This window comes from Chionomys nivalis, chromosome 25 (assembly GCF_950005125.1).
Source record: "Chionomys nivalis chromosome 25, mChiNiv1.1, whole genome shotgun sequence".
In the NCBI taxonomy this organism is placed as follows: Eukaryota; Metazoa; Chordata; class Mammalia; order Rodentia; family Cricetidae; genus Chionomys; species Chionomys nivalis.
The window spans coordinates 3,814,547-3,836,401 of record NC_080110.1 but is presented as its reverse complement, the minus strand read 5'-3'; the positions used below and the strand labels follow the sequence as shown (position 1 = coordinate 3,836,401).

General features: G+C 43.4%; 1 protein-coding gene across 1 annotated transcript in view; it reads right to left on the bottom strand.

Moving 5' to 3' along the window:
• Nucleotides 1-16,145: 16,145 nt before the first annotated feature.
• The window catches only part of C25H12orf42 (chromosome 25 C12orf42 homolog), a 76,803-nt gene continuing 71,093 nt past the window's right edge, over nucleotides 16,146-21,855 (bottom strand). The window contains exons 6-7 of the mRNA XM_057757407.1: nucleotides 20,046-20,408; nucleotides 16,146-16,582 (exon numbers count right to left, since the gene is read on the bottom strand). Coding sequence (XP_057613390.1) covers nucleotides 16,146-16,582; nucleotides 20,046-20,408 — 800 coding nt within the window. The remainder of the gene's footprint in view (nucleotides 16,583-20,045; nucleotides 20,409-21,855) is intronic.

The following is a 21,855-nucleotide window of genomic DNA, read 5'->3' as shown; positions in this document are numbered from 1 at the left end:
AGAGATTATTTTTAGACAAAATAAATAACATATTTTGTGAGCAGGTGGAGAGCTAAAAAATTCCAGTCACCAGGTGTCATACTTTCCAACAGCACACCAGGTGTAAAAAAGTAGGAAAATAACCTTGGAGGGTATCTGGGGAGAATTCCAAGGCAGGTCAGACAGCCATTACCTAACCCTGGCAACTCTTTTGATTCACAAGTTAACGACAAAGATATCCTAACTGCTAGAAATGTGTATGCTAATTGTGACCACCTCCTAATCCACAAGAAATACTCAGCGGTGGAAGCCTGGATTCAGAGTCACCTGCTTAGGGCTACCTTACTCCTCAGCCTCAGAGCTAGTCCAGGATTCACCCACCTGTGACATCCTGTCCACTCTCTAGCCTTCCACACAAGGTTGCCTGTTGGACTCGCACCCCTGCCCAGTCTCACTCTATAGCCCACATTACCAGCGACCATAGAGGCCAAGGCACTGCCCTGTCTCTAACAAGCATCTGAGAAGCTGCTCTTCCATGTCTCGTCTCTAATACTTTCCTTCCCTTCCGGTTTTCCCTGTTGCCATTGGTGTAGCATGACATCATCCTGTCTGTATTACTAAGCATGTTGTTAGACATGTTCTTCCACCATTAGATGGTGACCGTCCTGTAGGCAGGGCCCCAGGGTCTCAGCCACCCTGCATCCCCAAAGCCAAGTGCTGGGCCTGGCTCACAGGTGAGTAATGCTTGTGCTGTGACCAGAGTGAGCATCCGCCCTGCGAGAGCTCCCACAACTTGTAGGGTGTCGGCGAACCCTGCTTTGTTCTGTCTGGCTTTCTTTCAAAGTCGACTCTTTTACTTAGAATCAAGGGAGAAAAAGAAAAAAATAATTTTTTTTCTCGAAAACTTCAAGATTATGTTCACATTCTCTTCAAACGTGGCTCCTTGAATTACAAGTTCCGCTAAACTTGCAAGCAAGGCTCGGTTGCAATCTACCTCACGAGAAATGAACACTGGGTATTGATTTTTTTTCCCCTCTGAGTCAAAGAGAGTGCAGGTGTTTAAGCATTTATGAAATTGATTGACTTCCCTCCAGCAGCCAATTGATAATAAGTTTAAGCTTTGGAGAGAGGCTATAAAGGTTTGATTATATTAACAATACCAATAGTTATGGGTTCATAAATCTTAAGAGAAAGGATGCATATGTCACGCAGAAAGCATGAGAACGTTGTTCTTTTAGCACGGATCCCTCCCTATTGTGTGGAGACCCGGTTGATCAGCTATTCCATTATTTGAATAAGTATCTGATGTCTTGTTTTCTTTCAAGGAGGCAGGTGCAGGATGAAACAGGAAGCCTGCCAAGAAAGATGATAAATTACCATTTGGTGCTGGCGACCAGGGGTGTGGAAATTCAGGGCTGCTGGGGATAGAGGAGGGAACAGCCAGGGTAAAGAGGGAAGACTCGTAACTACAACTCCAGAGGTATTATTTACTTTGCTTCTTTGTTGTCCTTGGGATACTTTAAGGGTCCGTGTTTATTTTTTTGTAAACTGCGAAGTGAAAGTCTGTTGAAAACAACCAGGCACTGGCGACAGATTATATTACAGCTGCTGAGGTCAGAAGGAAATTCAGAGTTGAGGGAGAGCTTGACAGAGGAATCAAAATGACCTAAGTAGACAAATTATGTCCTGCAAAGTGCAGCGCGCAGCGGCGCTCATGATAGAGCACCTGGGTCACATTTGCAGGAGGCCCACGTGAACTGCACCAACCAGAGGCACACCTCTACACACTGTGCCTCACACTCTAAAGCTTGGAGGAATCAAGCGTGCTAACGAGAATCACGCTGACAGTGATCACAAGTCAGTTTTGGAAGCTGTCCTTCCTATTTACATCACCTGCTTGCAGACCGCATTTTGCCTCGCGTTGTTACAAGATTAGAAACCACTGTTTCATGATCATTTCATGATGCTGGTAGACTCACCACCAGCGATGGCCACTCTTAACATATTAAATTCAACAAAAACTTATTGAGCACCAAAATTGTACTATGTGCTCAGATGGATGCTGAGGACAAAACCTAGACTCAAGTTCATGGGCCAGTGAAGGAGAGGCGAGGTAGTATGCCAGTCCATGGGAAAGATGCATCTACGGCACGGAGAGGGTGGAAGATGCAGTCAAGGGACCAGAAACCTAGGCTCCTGGGAGTGGTGACATCTGAGCTGGCAAAAGGCAAAGAAGTGACACATTCAAGGAACTCAAGAAAGAGGACTAGAGATGTGGCTATGGAGAGCAGCTCTCCCCAACACACGGGAGCTCTGTTCCTGGACCTCAGGATGGATGGGTGAGTGGCAAAATATGAAACTAGGAAAAACTCTTGGGGTTCGCAGCACAAAAGACAATAGACTGCAGACTACAAAGCTTGCAAGTTATTCTATGGTTAATAAGATGTCCCTGAAAAATTTTGAGTAGGGAAGTCGCCCAGGGGATCTACATTTAGCAGGGTTTATATTAACATGGTTGGCGTAGTGAGGAATACAAGCTAAGGAATACCACTTGGAGAACACAGCAGAGGAACGGGCTAAGCTGATGCTTTCCAGAAGAGGTCACTCAGAGCTGGGTTCTGGAGGATCGTACTAGTAGGCATTCTCCACTCACGAAGGGATGGGGAATGTTTCTCTTAGATGGGAGGAACAGGGAAATGGGTGGGAAGAAAGAAGAGGAAGGGTGTGGGGAGACAAAGGAAGGGTGGGAAGGAAAAGGCAGAACAGAGGAGGAGGAGAAAGGAGGGCAAAGTTCACCAGGGATGTGGCGCTAAGGAAAACCTTAAGTAGATTTTAACTAGTTTTTCTCTTTTTTTTTTTATCCTTTAGAACCATCTAGACATTTAAAATAAAGGGAGAAATAAAAAAAATGTATCCGAATAATAAACAAAGGGATGCAATCAGCTCAAAATAAAGCATGTTCCCTAGCTTTGCTTGCAGCATAGGGTGGCATGATGTTGGCCATTTCCCAAAACCAGGTCGGGAAGAACACGGAAACACAGGACTCAAGGGAAAAATCCAGAAATTAAATTTGATTATCTGCTTTGCCGGTAACAACACAGTACTTCTGGAAAGGTTCTCTAGCTGTTTTTACAGTTCCAAAATGGGGAGCTAGCATCTTGGGGTATGTTCTGAAACAGCTGCATGGTGTCTGCGAGCCAGAGGGGCCCCTATTAAAAGTGGGATCCTGGGAGGATGCATCTCCACCAAAGCTGATGCCCCCCTTCACACACACACACACACACACACACACACACACACTGCTCTGTAAGCGAGTGATCTGTTTCCATCAATGACACAGTCAATAACAATCACACAACGCATGGAGCTCGTCGTCTCTAGGAAAATGCAGCCATTAAAGGCAACTTTCAGGCTGAGGCAGCGTGCTCTTGGCTTTTCTGTTGGTCATCACCCCAAGCAGGTGCATGCACAGCAGCTCTGACCCAAGGGAGAGTCATGCAGGTCCAGGATCGCGCAGCTGGGCCCTGCAGGAGCTCCAGCAGGGATCTCTTCTAACCATCCATGACCTTCCCAGATGAGATAGGCAGCTCTGGTCATCTAGAGAAACCGACCTTCCTGAGCTGTAATGAGGATTAAATGCATAGGATACTTGGTTTCTTCCAAAGGCTCAATCATCTTCTCTGTATCGCTTCGAAGTCTCGACTCAGCCGACACCCCTAGACCTCCTCTCATGGATAATGCCTTCCTCAATTGTCCCTCATTCTCACGGAAGCTCATTTGGGAAGCTGGGTTAGAATCCTTCAGTATGTCTGGGAACAGAGGTGTTTGGTTTGTCTGGTGGATGGAGCGTCTATGTGCATGTGTACACACACGTGTGCGTGTGTGTGCACATGCATGTGCACGCAATGCATATCTTTGTTTTAATCTACATTTTCGTAGCTATAGAACAACCAAATCCTTCTTAAGACTTAGCATTTGTTGTCCTCTGGAGAAAGAAACTTGGCTTGTCAAATCTGATGAGCAGACATTTTCAACCATTGCTCTTCTGATCTGGTTAGGCAGTCATGCCCAGCTTGAAGTTGATTTCCTTTCGTTTCTAACTCCTACATGAGATGCCAGGAGCAAATTCTTTGCTGTCCTGATGTCCTAAACACTCTATTCAAGCCATATTTGGCACGTCCTTGTTTTCTTTTATGAGCAAAGAAATTATCTTGGAGGGGGAAAAGCCCACACACAGCTCTCTTTTCTCTCCTGTATTCCAATTAAAAATCTTTCTGCTAAATCTGCTGTCTAATTTCAGTTGGATTTACTCCTTAAATACTGTTTTGTTTGTTTCCTTGCTTGCTTTTTGGCTTGTTTCTTTGTGTGTGTGTGTGTATGTGTGTAAGTGTGTGTATGTCTGTATATGTGTGTATGAGTGTGTGTATGTGTGTATGAGTGTGTGTATATGTGTGTGTATGAGTGTGTTTTGTGTGAGTGTATATATGTGTGTCCTTTATCCAGTTTTTGCAGATTTGATTGAGAGGCCTGTCCAGAATGGAAGAAAACAAACTGGCAATGTCGGTAAAAACAAAAGATAGGAAAACGCGAACATCATCAGTCACAATGTTTTAAAGCTGTACGTGCCTGCTGCTGAGAACCGCACACCATAATTTTGAAACCTATGTTAAACACACTTCATCTTTGAGGAAAAATGAGACCACCACAGAAGAGATGAGAAGCTGGAGGGCACTAGCTGATACCGATTTCAAAACCTGACCCTGGATTAACAAGAGTCTCCTCCTATTCACGGAAAATAAAGCCACAGATCCAGATAACCTTGTGGCAAACCTTGAAAGATGTGGCAATTCTGATCTTCGATGAATTGCTCTAGAATCTAGGAAAATAAAGTACCCGGTCCACCTTATAGGGTTCTTAATTTATACCAAGCAAGATAAAGAGACACACAAAAAAGTGTGATTCAGCCTCATTTAATTAAAGAGAAGCCAAAGTCTCAAAATATTAGCTAGCTGAATATTAAATATATAATGGTCCAGCAGGAAAAGAAGACAGACAGTTGCTAGTAATCCATTTAGTTCATGTTAGTGAACTAAAGGAAAATCACAAGTTACCCAAGCACCCGTTCATCTTTGCTGCACATCCAGCAGGACTTCCTTCTTTTCAAAGGCTGGAGGATCTGCCACCATCAAGAGATAAAAGATTTCAGTTAGGTGAGGTGATTAGACTCTAGATACCTGCTGAACATGGTGATCATAGCCAACAATATTGCTCTGCTCATTAAATATTTGTCAAGAGGGGGGTATGAAGAGGGGTTGTCGAGAGGGGGTTGTCAAGAGGGGGTATCAAGAGGGGGCTGTTATCAAGAGGGAGGTGTCGAGGGCGGGTGCCAATTTAAGTGCTCTTACCACACACAGACACACACATGGCAGTAAACTCTTAGAGGGTATGAATGAAGATCAATGATGTTGATAGTGATGACCAATTCACACATGTATACTATGTCCAAACCTATCAAATTATATACATGAAATATGAAGTTTTCTGCATGAGAACTGTACTGGTAAGCCTATTAGCTATGTGCATATCCTTATTATAATTTGGTTTTTTTCTACATATTTATTATATTTTATATACATATAAAATACATAAATAAAATGGTAACCAGTGGCTAATAGACATGGAAATGCCTAACACACTAATTTCTACCCATAATGGCTTAGTGTTTCCATCTGAAGTCATCAGTAGAAAGACCCCCGTCCTTAGAGGACTGACCGAGAAAATGACAATCTGAGATTAGAAATCCACACGGTCCAAAGACATTAGCATGTCACACCTGCAGTGGCTCTGGATACCTCCCCTGTCAGGTACCCTTTTTCCAAGGTGGTATCCTTTTGAAGGATAATTCTGTAGTGATGACATCCTTGACACAGAATTTCAAGATTCGCAGTCGCTTAGAGGAGAGCCAAGCTTATATCTAGGTTGAGGGAGGCAGAACAAAGATTGTAGATCATTTCCTGCTACCTAGCCCACCCAACTCGCCTTCTGACTTGAAGCACGTTCACAATCGTCACTCCTCTATGCTACTTCTGCAACACGCAAGGGGCTTGCTATGTCCCACTTTAGTGCAATAAAAACCACACTCCACTGAGGACAGAGAAAAAGAGAGGGAAAGCCCATGAAGTCTCCTGCAATCCTAGACTCAGCCTGAGCCGCTCACAAGTCTGTACTTATGCCAGTGGTTTTCAAACACATGGGTCATGACCCCTTTGGCCCCCTTCTATCTTCAAAAATGCTTACATTATGATTCCTAACAGCGTTGGGGAATATTATTTTCAGGTGTGTTGCTTTTGTTTACGCTGCATTTGTTTAACTCTGTGAAACTGTGTTACTGTGCCTGTCTAAAACACCTGATGGTCTAATAAAGAGCTGAATGGTCAATAGCGAGGCAGGAGCAAGGACAGGCGGGGCTGGCGGACAGAGAGGACATAACAGAAGAAGACCCAAGGAAAAGGAGCAAGCAAGAAGGAGCAGCAAGAGGCAGACATCAGGAGTCAGCCACCCAGCTACACAGCAAGCCATGGAGAGAGAAGTAAAGAAAGATATACAGAAATAGAGAAACATAAAAGCCCAGAGGCAAAAGGTAGTCAGGATAATTTGAAGTTTAGAAAAGCTGACAAGAAACAAGACAAGCTAAGGCCGGGCATTCATAACTAAGAATAAGCCTCCATGTGTGATTTATTTGGGAGCTGGAGGGACCCTCAACAAGCCAAAAGAATAAAATATCATATAATATAACAGTAACAAAATTATAGTTATGAAGTAGTAACAAAAAGTTATGTCTGGGGGCCACCACAGTTTGAAGAACTGTATTAAAGGGTCATAGCAATACAAAAGTTAAGAACTTATGAGAACCAAAAAATGGTCCTTTCTGTTATATTCATTAGAATGCAGTTTCTGGTCACTTAAAATCAAGATTCTTAAATGTTATAGTGACTATTAGGAATTCTTCACATGAGCTACAGAGATGGCCCAGAGGTAAAGTTCCAGCACCCACAGGAGAACTTACAACCATCTGTGACTGTACGTATGTACCCTGTCCCAGGGTAGCCCATGCCTTTTCCTGGCCTCCATCGGTACCAGGCTCACATGTGATACACAGACATACATGCAGGTAAAACTAAGCCACGAGAGGCCAGGCAGTGGGGTCACACACCTTAATCCCAGGATTTGGGAGACAGAAGCAGATGGATCTCTGTGAGTTCAAGGGCACCTTGGGGAAATAGATCCAGGTGGTAGTGGCTCACACCTGTAATCCCAGTCCCAGGAAGTCACATGTGTTTAATCCCAGCACTAGAGAGGAATATAAGCCAGGATGAGACAGGAACTCTTTCTCTTTCAGTCTGAGGATTTCTTAGAGGCATGAGCTCTCTAGTGGTTGGCTGCTTTGCTTTTCTGATCTTCAGGTTGAACCCCAATATCTATCTCTGGATTTTTATTATTCACGCCACACCAGCCAGGGCTCACAGTGACATATTCTTCTTGCCTTTGTTGTCTTCAGACCCTTTGAATACATCTATTTTTTCCTGTTATTCTTTCTAGCACACATCCTAAGGCCATCGGGTAACATCCTGGCTCACCAGCCTGCTCCCTTGACACGCTCTGGCTGCCCAGAGAATGTTTTCTACAAGGCTGCACGATTGGCAGAGCTCGGGAGCAGCTTGCCTTTTCTCAGCACTAGAACTCAGAGAGAGGAAGTGACTTGAGACAACCATCAGATCCAAAACAAACTGTGGTTTCTGAAAAGATCCTTCTAATTAGAAAGATTGGGGAAACAGCACGGATACTCAGTGGCCACTTGCAGGAAGACACCGCCTCGGTGGAGAGAGAAAAGTACTTGGAAGGGCAGAATCTTGCCAAAGATGTGTGAGAGAAGCCACGCTCCGTGAATGTTGTTCCCCTCCCCAGTGCACCCGATAGAACTTTCCAGAAGAACAGCAAATGAAAGGGCCGGTCCTCCTACACTGCTCAGATTGCTAAACTACTATCGATAGAAGCTGTGTGAGTTTTATTTGGCTTCTGTCTGGAAACAGAGGAACCAGATGCTTCATTAGCAAGAACCATCCCTTCACGATAATGTTCATGCTGAGGTCAAAGTGTTGGAAAAGGAAGGCTGATGGGCAATCACACCCACTCACCAATCATCTGTTTGGAATGCTAAGGGAACATGATGAGGTGACTGGCAGGCACCCCCGGCCTGCCACAGGTAGGGAGCTGTTGATATCCCACAGGTCAGGAGCTGTTGATACTCCACGGGTTGATAGCCCATTAATGCAAATAGATTAATGCAGCTTCTCTACCTACAAGGAAATAGAGACGGAAGTAATTTCTAGACCCACACATTGCTACTCCAGATGAAACAGGGGTCTCCCCCATCACAGAAGACAACAAATATTAGACAGACCCAGACATCATGGGATGCTAACCTCAAAGCCTAGTAAAATGTTGGAAATTCTAAACTTTTCCCTTCCCCCAACACCTCAGGGTTGGTGGGGTAGGGGTGAGGGATGGGGAGGTGAGGTCAACCTGTCACTCAAGTGAAGGCCTTTGTTACATGGCTTCTTCTGGAAACCCAGCCCTAGGTAGGAAGCCTGAGCACACAGCCCAGCTATTTAATCGCCACTCGCCCCCTCCCTGTCTCAGTGCAGCACAGGACCCTCGAGCCGGCCTTCTGCTCCCCGATGACCAAACACCGAAAATAATTTTCTTTGAGACGACTTTGTTCCACCTAATTTGTGAGTAAAATTTCCAAAGGGCGGCCGTGAAAGGCCCAAGATAATGAGGAAGTCTTCAAATTCAGGGGACCTGATGGGGTCTGCTCTCCCAGCTACCACACACCATTAATCAACTGTTACTAGGCAGACTCCTGAAGCCCCAATAGAGGCCACCGATCACATGACCCACAGTGCCCCCCACCGCAGTGTCTGTCCCCCAGCTTGCACCACGGTACATGGATGTGTCTTTGTAACTCAGAAGTCATAATTGACATTGTTGGGGTTTTGTGGGTTTTTTTGTTTGTTTGTTTTGTTTTTTTCTTCTAATCAGCACTTAAGTCTGTGAAGCTTTCTGAATAGGAACAGAGGTTTGGGGAGGGTGTGGAGGCTGTCACCAAGAAAACAGGACAAGTTGAAAATGTACCTCTCAGAAAGCAAACTGGACACCAATGGGAATTACTTCCCCATTGAGTTCAACACGTCTTCATTTGAAAACGGGATCTTTTTACACGTAGTTTGCAGAAAATATTCAAATTTAATCTTCTTTTTCAGTGTGATCCACAGGTAGTTTATTATTCCCCACCTCACACAAATTTGTCTTTTCAGATTCCCTACAAATCAGAGATTCATTTGTCAGGCTCATAAAAAGTCCTGCCCCTCCTTGACTTCGCTCCCTTTAACAGTAAGCTCTCAAGGGCAGACAACTAGGTGTCCTGACATCTCGTGCTATTTTCTTCCATAAACCCCCAATCCCAAATTCCCTATCAGTTCATTCTTCTGCAGACTTTAGAAATTCTGTAGTACCAAGGAAAAGCAGAAAATACAGCCCCAAAGAGGAACAGCATCACCTGCCGGACGACCAGAGCTGTTTTTACTTATTTTACTGTCTAAACACAACCCCTGAGCTTATCCCGACCAGCCCTTTGTTGTCCTTGGAACAGTGTGTGGGCAACAACCACATTTTGTAGAAACAAGCAAACTGCCAACCAGAAAACTCATCAGTGTTACAGATTTATTGTTGCATTTCCTCAGACACGGACCAGAACTTCCCTGTTATCCGTAGGTACCAGGGAGGCCCCAGTTTCAGACACGGACCAGAACTTCCCTGTTATCCGTAAGTACCAGGGAGGCCCCAGTTTCAGACACGGACCAGAACTTCCCTGTTATCCATAGGTACCAGGGAGGCCCCAGTTTCAGACATGGACCAGAACTTCCCTGTTATCCGTAGGTACCAGGGAGGCCCCAGTTCTACCTTCTAAAGAGCAGCCCTCTAGGCTTTCACATTAGAAACTCACTGACATTTATATCAATGCAGAAAAACCTCTGTGTAGATCCCACTGATTTAAATCAAAATGAAGGTTTCATCTACAATCTCTGTGTAGAATCATGGGTTGAACTAAAGCACCTCTAAGTAACATCAGCATTTCTTAATTTCCACCAATCAGAAAGCACATTAGGTAAAATGCTTATTGATCTGGAGCAGCACAAAAGTTATCAAATGTATTTCAACCAGCAAATTCCATAATTAGGAACTCACATCCTAAGTGTGAAGAATACAAAACAATGATATATAAAATGTATTTACCACAGTATATTGTAATGGAGAAAAATGAGTTTATAGAACAATAGGTATACTATGAGTTCATTTTTATAAAAATAGCTGTGTGTGGATATGTCGAGGAAAATATTGGTATGGATATATTCTAATATGCAAATGATGGTGACTAAGCCATAAGCAAGTTTTACCTTTTTTATACCTTCAGGTATTTTCTCTTTCTTTTACTTCATTTTTTTAAAGATAATGAGGAGACCATGAAAGAAATTATTTCTATTTTTTTAAAAAAAGGAGATTGTCAGGGATGGGGGGAGTGTGCCCTGCACTAATGCCAGCCCCGCCATCTGGGTTGGTGACATGCGTGCAAAGGGCCTAAAGAGAGAGGTGGAGAAAAGGCATGAAGGAAGAAGGCTTCAACCACACTAAGTGAAAAGCCAACAATACGCATATCAGCATCCTAAGATGGACCATTCTGCTGGGAAAAGCCAAGACAAAAGGATCATCACACACAACAGTTCAAAGCATATTGTACCTGTCAAAACGTCTGTCATCCTCTATAGAAGCGCTCCCTTCCAAGAGAGAAAAGGGAAACTTTAGAAAAGTCACTCAAGAACAACAGCTTGCTTGTCTCCTTCCTCTTGCCAACCCCTCCCCGCCATCTGAAAGCTATTGAGATCCTTGTTAAAGATTGCCTGGAAGGAGCAGACAATAGGAAGGTCTCTTTCATTGTCAAGGACAGTTACACTTTGAAGATGAAGCTCAAAAGAGGTTAAAATGGGTCAACAAGCAATTGTTGAGTCTATGCAAGGACATGTGACAAGGACATTGTTAAAGTCTACACACACACACACACACACACACATATCTTGGTCTCAAAGAATTCAACTTTAACCTGGAGGTGTGGGAAGGAGGGACCTAGCGTGCAGTGTTGATTTCTGATTTCACCCTGAAGGAGAGTTAAGGGGCAGGACATCAGTTGATTGACGGTTTAGGGACAGCCTTGGCTATTACTACACCCAGACACATGCTGTGTTAAGAGAAAAGTGCAAGTAAGGGAAAAATGAGAAAACATGGACTTTTGAAAGCATGTAAGAAACGGTTGCTCCGTATAAAACGCTCATATTGTAAAGATTTATGTTTTTGAGCCAAACACAGTGGTAATTTTGGCATGTGGGAGGCTGAAGCAGTGGGATGGCCACACATTCAAGGTCACTAAGGGCTACACAGCACAGTGAGTTTCAGGCCAGCCTGAACTACAGTGAGACCTTGTCTCTAAAAACTATATTTTCTGGATGTGCTTGAGGAAATGTATATAATATTTTATCAAATGGTTTATAAGTATCTGGAGGAGAATTCACTTGAATAGTAGCAATTATTTTTGTACAATTTCTAGAAAACATAGAGACCCGACAGCAGCTGACACAGGGAGAAACAGAGTGTCCAACGTGAGTCAGCCTGAAGGCATGTGATCTGGCTCTGCCTTGTACCTCACACGTGACTTTGGACCTGTAACCTGACTTCTTTATCTTCAGTTTCTTCCAGTGTGTGGAGGGGCGGGGCAGGGCAAGGGGGGGGTGTGAAATCCCTACCTTCAAAATGAACTTCTCTCAAACGAAAACCAAAATGACTGAATTTTCAAGTTGGTGAACTAATTTATCACACCTATGTGCTTCTCTTTACAGTCTCATGTGGCCATCTGCCTCAGGAAGTTTCTTTTCAGCCATGGAAATAAGTGAGAAGACCTGGAGAGATGGCTTGGTGGTTAAGCACATTGTCTGCTCTTCCAGAGTACCTGGTTTCAATTCCTAGCACCTGCATGGCAGCTCGCAACCATCTTTGGCTCCAGCTCCAGGAGACCGAACACCCTCTTCTGACTCTTTGAGCACCAGGTACACCTCCGAGGCACAGACAGACATGCAGGCAAACACCATACACATAAAAACATTTTAAGGGTTATAAAGAAAAACAAAAGACCTCAGGCTGTGAAAAAGGGATGGCACACATCTTAAGAATTCTGAAGGATTCCTAATATCTTTCCCTGACAACAACCTCTTTTTCGGCCCTTCATTACTTCAAATCTTCAACATACATTTGTAGTTACAGATAACATTGCCTCAGGGCTGAAGAGATGGCTCCACAGTTAAGGGCGCTGGCTGTTCTTCCAGAGAACCCAGGTTCAATTCTCAGGACACCCATGGTAGTTAACGCCTGTATGTGACTCCAGTTCCCCGTGATCCAGTGCTCTTTTCTGGCCTCTGCATACGCTGCGTGCAGTGCACAGACATATGTGCCGTCCATACACCCATACACATCAAATACAAACAAAGTTTTAAGAATGGCCTTGTTCTTTCTCCTCTGTGCAAAACCTCAGTCTTTTATACAGAGTTAGCTAAGAGATCGCACTTGGAGATGGCCAACTGCCATTCTTTAAGCTGAACTTTTCTAAACTGAAGGTTCAGCCAGACGTGACTACCTATATTATCGGGCCACAGTTATGAGCACCTTCTCTCCACTAAAAGCTCAGGAGATGATTAAGGGGAAATTCCTTTATTTACCTCACCTACGGAGAAATAGCACGGTCTGTAAATTTAACTGTAGATGCTGGGAGGATGCACACACACACCCCACCCAAGCAAATATACTAGTTTAGTAATATATATAGGATAGAATTTTATACTATCATTTTGAACTTAGTTTAATATATGTATATAGTTACTATTCATTAGACATTAATCTTCCTTATATGTGAAATGGAGATAATAGAAACTGCTTCATAAAATCATTGTAAGAAGTAAATGAATTATTAGAGAATATCAAGTACTTAGAACAGCCCCAATAGGTAATAGATGTTAACTCTACAGTTTCTTTTTAAATTATTTCTTTCAAACGTTACAAAAAGACTCCTGATTTCTGAACATCCTTCGTCAAAGTCTCTCTCAAATACCCCTTCCTCTAATGTACCAGTATTCAATGTTCATCAACATCATACTTCCAAATGTAGTTTTAAGGTAATTGTTTTTCCACAAAGTGGAAATTTTACATTGCTTATGGGACACTTATAGTGTATGGTAATAAATGCACTGTAAATGAAATCACAGGTCCCTGCAGAAAGAAGAACAAGCTGTAATTCTGAGCCTATAAAAGAATTTTCAATAGTATATGAGACCTTATTCCTATGTTCACTGCCTGGGTTGTACATGAATACATATCATGCATTTTCTGACACTGAATTCTGAATGTACAATCCAGCACGGTTTTCCAAAATAATGGGACATTGGCCTGTGTGTCTAAGTTCCAGAACCCAGCACAGAAGCTCCTGCCTGTGACAGTCAGGGTTAGAGGTCCTCTCTCATCCATCCCTACGTATGTTCTGAGCTGGACTAAGTTTTCTCCTAAATGCATGTATTCAAAGACAGAGGAAATGGCCAGAGATATCTCCTTCACTAGGCAAGTAAAAATGGATTCTTGAAGAATTTCTTGGCAGACTCTGATTCTTACCCTAGTGATTTGAAAGGAAATCCTTACCTTAAATCTTACCATATACATGGAGTTGGTATGCTTAGAGCAATATTTTCTAAAATGCCTTTTCAAATGTATTCCACAGAACACTAGTGTTACCAGATATTAATATATAGTATTTTAAAAATGCACATGCATGCTAGGCATGGTGGGGCACGCCTTTAATCCTAGTACTTGGGAGGCAGAGGCAGGAGGATCTCTGTGACTTTAAGGTCAGGCTGGTCTATATAGTGAGTTCCAGGACAGTCAAGGCTATGTAAAGAAACCCTGTCTCAAAACAAATACACATGTACACATTTCCAAGGGTCTCTGATAAATGGATATGTGAGTCTTTATTGTGAAATTTATCTAGGGCCTAACACATTAGTGTGGTCCCCTGAGAGGGATCACAGTGAGCTACCCTTGGAGACTTGGCTACAGTCTCTCCATGTCACACCACAATTTTCTAGTCCTAGCATCCCAGGGACTGGATTTGGGAAGGTGCTTCCAACTGCAATCTGCACATATTAGCATCATTTGCCTGTATCCCTTTTCTCCATCTGGACAGAACTGCCTTTTCTCCATTGAATTTTCAGATAAATTCACTTATTTGCACCTCAGTAGGTAGAGAGTCTCTCTACCGTGTCAAGTCCAGTTTCTGTTTCAGCATCAGTTATTATGAATTTTAGTTGATTGATTTTTAATCTCCTTGGGCAATGTTCTGCTTTGATATCACTGTGTGCTAGCTCATAATTAAATCCCATGTTAAAATACCGCAGATTCTATATATAAACTCGTCAGTGTATCTACACACTGCTCTGCAGTCAAAGGGCATGAGGTTGAACTTGTAGTTGTCAGATGAACTTTGATGGCCTGATGCCCGGGATGCAGTCTGTATGCTCTCTCATAATAAACCATGCTAATAACAGATAATAAGACAAGCATCGCAGCATAAAAGTCATAATCGGAAAAGCTTTAGAGTTTGGGTATACCACTATTTTCTGAAGCTTCTTACTCAGTGGAAATACACTTTTTATAAATCGAATACTTTTCAGGCGTCTAAACCTATTCTTAAATGCCATGCAGTTTTCTTAGACCACCGCTGCACTCCTGTTGAAACTCTGAGGCCTGTGGTGCTGGAGAGACGGTCAGCAGTTAGGAGCGCAGGCTGCCCTTGCAGAGGACCTCAGTTCAATTCCCACAGGGCAGTTTACAACCCCAGAAATCCTAGTTCCAAGGTAGCCCATGTTCTCTCCCAACCTCCATGGATAACAGGCACACGTGTGATGTATATACATACATGCAGGCAAATACTCATACACATAAACTTAAATCTTAAAAAATAAACTCTGAGACTTGAACATGAGGCATGATGACTCAAATGTAGGCATACTCTTACCTGCATATAGGCACACATATTATATTGAGCCAAAGGGGAAATATGAATGCAGCTAATCTTTCTAATCTCCGTGCATCTAGTTTCCCAAGGCCAGCCCTGAGGGGATACTGCAAGTCTGAGGACAGATACTGATCACACTGGTTCCTATTTCTCCATGAACATTGAAAGGAACAAATGTCATCCCATCAAATCACTGATAAGGCTATCAAACACTATATAGTGTTGAACATAGGCATGTAAGTCTGGTAAGTTGCCCCCAAAGCATTTTTAATGTGTTATTTAGAATGACCAGTTTGATAGCCCATTCCCTGAGTTGCCAGACTTTTCTATACCAAATGAAAAACTTTGGAATCGTCTCCTTTAAAAAAAAAATTAAGCTTACTTCCAAGGGTTTCAAAGCCTCCAGCTAGGATATGGCTTCAGGTTTCTGACACAAAACCCTTTTCACATAGCCTGAAGAATTTCCCTGGGCATTTCTGGTGTAATCAAATTTCATGTTTTAACTATTAAATTACAGGTATTCAATTATGTTTTCCAAATGTCTACATAGACATCCTGAAGGCCCTTAGAAACTATCCTTAGCCCTAAGTCAAAGCTGGCAAATGAAACCTTTTACCTGTAACAGCAAAACAAAGGCCCAACCTACGATCCCAGCAGGCCGCGCTGCCAAGTGGCACGCGGTGCACCCGATCCTCATTGTGTGGCGTGGATTCTTTGTAACAGTGGGAGACACTGCAGAACAAAAATACCATTACAAATGCTTCAAAAAGAACATTTTTGGCCGCGACAGAGACTTTTGACATTATTTATTAGGTTCAAAAATGCTTCACAAAGCCTAACAATGGTTCTGTGGAAACCAATCCATCTGAGGCCCTTTCTGTTGTTCTGGGCAGGCATTGATTGGAAGATGGGCAGTGCTCGCAGAACAATTCCTTCTCAGCGGTCAGTGTAAGTGAGCAGTCACCATCGGCCTGGAAAGAGTCTGTGAACAAGTCGTATGGAAGCGCCGGGGTGGGCGTGGGGCTGCTGAGGAGCAAACCTTCATTAACTTCTTGGGAAACAAATGGGTAGAAGATCCCACGAGCAGAGGCAGGGGCTCCTTGACCGCATGGCCACGGAAGGCGCTAGCTGCCTTTGACCTACGTTCTGTAGGGTGATGAGGATGCTTGGGGGTCATCCCTGGTGTTATGGCAGCCAAGCGTCTTCCTAATGCACTTCCACATATGCTTAGGGAATCTGTGTTTGTCCAGGAGCCCGAGGATGACATTTTATCCTGCTGCCCAGATTCCAAGGCAGTCCTGCAGCTGATCTGCTGGGAAGAGCAGCTCTGGTTGACACTTCTGCAGAGGCCGATGGCAGTGAAAGGTCTCAACACAGGACCTGGAGGGCAAAGCAGAGTGGTAGTCCAGCTCCAGCCTGGACAAGGACCACAGGCCAGCAGCTGGGATGGAGAGAGAAAAGAAAACCCCTGACTACCCGGTCACATAATCCAAATGCTGGTTATTCCTTTGCTGGCCCTGGGAAGAGGCTCCCGAGTACAAGAACAAGAACAGTTTCAAAGGAGCCTGTCCAAACCTTCGGAGGGAAAGGGAGGAGCTTTGTGACTAAAGCCGGGCACCAGCTTCTACTTCCGGGAAGTTTGTAAAGAGAAAGTTATTGAGTTGTGTTGGATATGCTAGAAAGGGTCAATGGCCGGCTCAGGCTGACCGCTGATGATCTGAAAGCCAATCCAAACGTTAGCTACGCCATGGATTTCCTTAGAACTTATAAAACCAGCTGAAATGCAAAAAGTAGATAACCCCCGAAGATGAGCCTACCCAACATTCACTCTCCTGCTGATATTAATATCCAGTTTAATTTCTATTCTTTCCCCACTGTTGGAAATTCTATCTACATTTTATGCATACAGACTTTCATTTTTATTTGAGAAATTCTGCACATTGACTCACACACATTAGAAGTCTGTTCTGTCAGTAATAAATTAAGATAATTCACACACTTGAAATCATTTCCTGCAACTCTCTAATGGACTTCTTAGTAACAGAGAAATCCCCAAAACCTTTCAAACAGCCCCAGAATTCTTTCCCAAGCACAGCATCATCCTAACACTGGGCGTCAAACAGCCAATGTGTTTCTAAGGAGTTAAACTGAATTCCCACCACATTGTTCTGTGCCTGATAGGTACTGAGTATCTTCCGCTGTGCACTCAATATACCTGTCAAGCAGACAAACCAAACAAGAACAGTTCAGGGAACCTGGCTGATCCAAAGAAGGAGTTATTCTCTGGACACAAAAACGGAACACTGCCAAAGTGAATGTAAGCTTCCAAACTCGGTGCTTGACAACATTCTCATAATGCCTATCAATATGGACTTCCAGCCTTTGCATATGAGTCACTTAATTATGGTCCATATTCAGGGCATGAAGAATCTGCTGAAATCCTAGAATTTAGCACAATCACACATGACCTAGGCAGAGCATGCTATCCTATCTCTTACGCTGAAAGACGGGCATTCTTTCCTTTGGAGTACCGCAGCAATCACTATGGTACATTTGACCAGCAACAAGGAGACAGTGTGGCCTGGCAAAATCTGGGCCATCAGGGTCCAACCCTGAAACACCAGCTGTCCTAAGCATCTTTGCTCTCACTGGGAACATGGAGCTTTTGCTGTCTATGTCACATAATTGCCGATGAAATCAATGTGTTCATTCGTTTCTGCATTGGCTCACCTGTGAGAAGCTGGTAGGTGCCCAATAGCATTCGAGACATTAGGGACACAGAAGAGAATAAGGTGAGCATCATCTCCGCCCTGACACAGCCTATGGTCTGTTTGTGGGCAGGAGGAGGAAAGGAGAAGGGAGCCGACTCATGAATAAGAAATAAGTAAGCTTAGAAGTCTTAATGATAATCCTAAGAGACAAATAAAGCAAGAAAGGAGATTAGGGAAGACCAAGTGTGTCATACTTAACTAAAAACTTGAATATGGAGAAACAAACTGGTTAAATGTCTGAGGGAAGATGACAACAAAGTGTTTAGAATCGAGAACTCAGAAAGTGCTTCAGGCTGAAGAACCATGATTGCCCTGTTAACTCATCAGCCAAGGATGTTCTGGCCTGGAGTCAGGGTTGGAGGTTTGAATTCTGACTTCAACCCTACAGTAACAGAACCCCAACAGGCCTCCAATTCTGCTTCTAAATGATGAGAAAGCAACTTTTTCTATCTCTGTGGAAAGATCAAATGGATGAGAGCTGAAGGCATAAGCTCACGTTGGCACATTGCCTTACACAGAGAAAGAATCAAACCTAGAGAGATGGCTCAGTGGATGGACCGCTTGCCTCACAAGAATGAAGACCCAAGGTAGATCTCCAGGGCACATATGGAAATGCCTGCTGTGGGAACAGATGTTTGCAGTCCCAGAGTTGAGTAGGTAGAGATGGGAGGGTCCCTGGGATCCTCTGGCCAGCCAGTCGAACCTAATTAGGAAGATGCAGTCCAATGAACCCTGTCTCAAAAGGAGGCAGACTCCTAAGACTGAGATAGGAGGTTGTCCTCTGACCGCCACACACATATACATGGACACACACACATACACACACATACACACACACACAAAAAAACACATGCACATAAAGTTTTTCAAAGGTGTTAACTGACTCATGTAATCTGCATGCCATCATTAGGTCCAGCACCCTAGAAATAAAGATTCTCTGACTTGGTGTCTATAGATCAACAGAACCTGTGTTGGTATTTGGAAGGAAAACTCTCCACACTGAAAAAAAACCAACAACAACTCCATTACAAGAAGGCTCCATAACACCAACCCAATCCTTCTTCGTAACATTTCCCAGATACCTACGTCCTAGAGTCTCTACCGTGTTTAGGGAATTTTTGAAATGAGCCTTCTAATTACAAGTACACTTCATAGCACTAATTATCCTTGATTTATGGTGGAAAAGACCACACTCAAAAAACACCCACGGAACTGTATCATGGCTACAAAATTGATGTGGGAGAGAGCCGAGACCTGAGCCAAGGTCTTCTGTTCCAAAACCCTTTTCTTATACTTCATTTAGAATATGCTTGGCATGTGTGCCTACCACACTGTGCTGTACACACCTGCATGGGTGGACACAGACATGTGCGTCCAACATCATGTGTGTGAAGGTCAGCAAACAACTTCACTGGCTTGAGACAGTCTCTCTGTGTGTTTGTTGCCACTCACCACTGCCTACATTGATGAACTTCCAAGGGTTCTCATGTTCCCCCTACCTTTCCTCCTCATTCTTGAAACACTGGGGTTATAGGCATGTGCTCATATGCCCAGTTTACATGGATTCTAAAGGTTCAAACTCAGGTCTTTCAAATACCTTAGCCACTGAACTATTTCCCCATCCTCTGTGCCCTTACTTTTAATCTTTCCTACTAGGATAGCTGAAGTTGAAACATTTAATTATCATACATATTACCCTATCCTATTCATTCACAGCTACTTTATTTGTAAAGTAGGGAGGCTAGCTGTCTAAATGTTACATGTTGGTTTTGTAAAAAGCCATAAAATGCTCAGTATGGAGTCTAGCTTAGGATAACAGCTTAACATATATGATGTCGCCGCTACTGTTTGGTGCAACACCTAATGATCAATAACTTGCCATCAACACACACCTGTCCCCTCAAATGTAGAGTCAACCAAAAGCCTAACGTCTCACTTATAAAGCTCTTATCATGCTTCTAGAATATGGCTCACCATTGATTCAATAACCAGTGGTTTTGTTAAATTGAAGTTAAAACCAGAAAATGACAAATTAAGACAAAAGAAGTTAGAAACCACAACGTGATACCTACCAGAATCTCCCCTGGATTTGCCCAAGGGATGGTTCCTAAGTGGTATGTGTCTACCTGCAGCTTCCAGGAAAATGGTATTCACTGAGTGTGATCGTTTAAGAGGCTTATCTGCAGCTGGCTTTTCCAGAAATGGGCTGGTCCAGGCCTGCTTAGGCGATCCTCTAGGTCGCTTCTGCCTTCTGTCTTTGACAGTAGAGAACAAATCATCTTCGTCCGTTACACTGGATGGTGACAGCGAAGGACAGGATTCTCCATAAACTTCTTCGAAAGAAACTGTGCTCGCAGGAGAGTTGGGGATTATGTACTGTGGAGTGTAAAGTAGTCCGTTATCTGTCATTGGACTAGGAGTCCCTTCTATAAATCCTGTAAAAGGGAAAGACGTTAGTTGGAAAGAATCTCTTCAAAACCATTGTCTAGATTAATGGAAGGAGGCAGGGATCAAGTTCTAGATGGCTTTGTGTGTGTTTTCTGTTTCAAACCTGAGCAAACATGCATGACTGTGACAGGAACTAGGGTCTCTACATGAGAGGGAAAAGAGTGGGTAGAGTGTGGAGCGTGGAGACAGATGTGGAGGCTGAGAATACTGATGTATGTGGCAGATATTGTATGATGTCCTGAACACAGTCGCTGCTGAATCCTTGCAAGAGCCACAACTAGATGAAACCATTCGTACCTCCATTTTATAGTAAGAACACTAGATTGCAGTTTATGAGTGCCTCCCACCAAAAATAAAATGCTGTGTTGAAGCTCTGTACACCTGTGCTTGCGATCTCATGGAGACACAGGCAAAGGTGATGGAGACAGGGATTAGGAGCCTAAGTACACAAGGAGCTACTAGAACGAAGAAGCAGATAACGCTTCTCTAGGGCTTTCAGGGGAAGCATGCCCAGGAGTTCCCCTTGATTTGAAACTTCTGGCCTCCAGAACGGAATGAATAAACTTATGTTTTTCTAAGTCACCCATTTTGTGACCAATTCTTACAATACTCCAAGAGGCCAACATACATTAGAACAGGTAGCTGGTCCAGGCTTACATAAATACTAATGAACAGAGTTAGAACTTCAGCCCAGACTCTCAATCCCAAAGCACAAGTCCGGTGGGAAAGACACTTCTTTAGATGCATTAGCAAGGTGAAAAACACATTGCTTAAAGGTGCCTTGGAGGGCTTGGAGGTGGCTCAGTCAGGAAATAGTTTGCCTTGCAAACATGAGATCTGAGCTGGATATCTCAGAACCCATTTTATAGACAGACAGACAGACACACACACAACACACACACGGGCACATTTATAATTCTAATGTTGTGGAATCGGAGATAGGTAGCTCTCCAGGGCTCAATAGCCAGTCATCCTAAGCTTGGCTAGTCCCAGACCAGGGAGAAGGTAAATGTGAGTAAGCCTTCAATATCAAAGACAGCCATGGACACAGCCAGGGCAGTGCCAAGTAATGGGGAGTTATAGAGATAAAAAACAGGAAGAGAAGAATAGTCTCTGTGGACAGACAATATAGGGGAGTGTGTATGCGTGTGTGCACATGGACACAATTTTAGGATTATAGTTTGAAAACCAATTGAGATCCTTTTAGGGATAAGAACTCTTGGAAGGGGCAAGAGAATGGACAAAGTTTATTTTATCTAATTACCAAATTCAGTCTTTTTACAATTATGTGTGTTACATAAATAAAAACATAAATTTTGACCTAAGATATGTTATTCTCATCTCAGAATAGTAGGAGAAATCAGTGAAAGCAGTTCAAGTTTTTGGCAATTTACAGCTCGGAGGCCTGGGAAATTTCTCTTTAATTTACACATT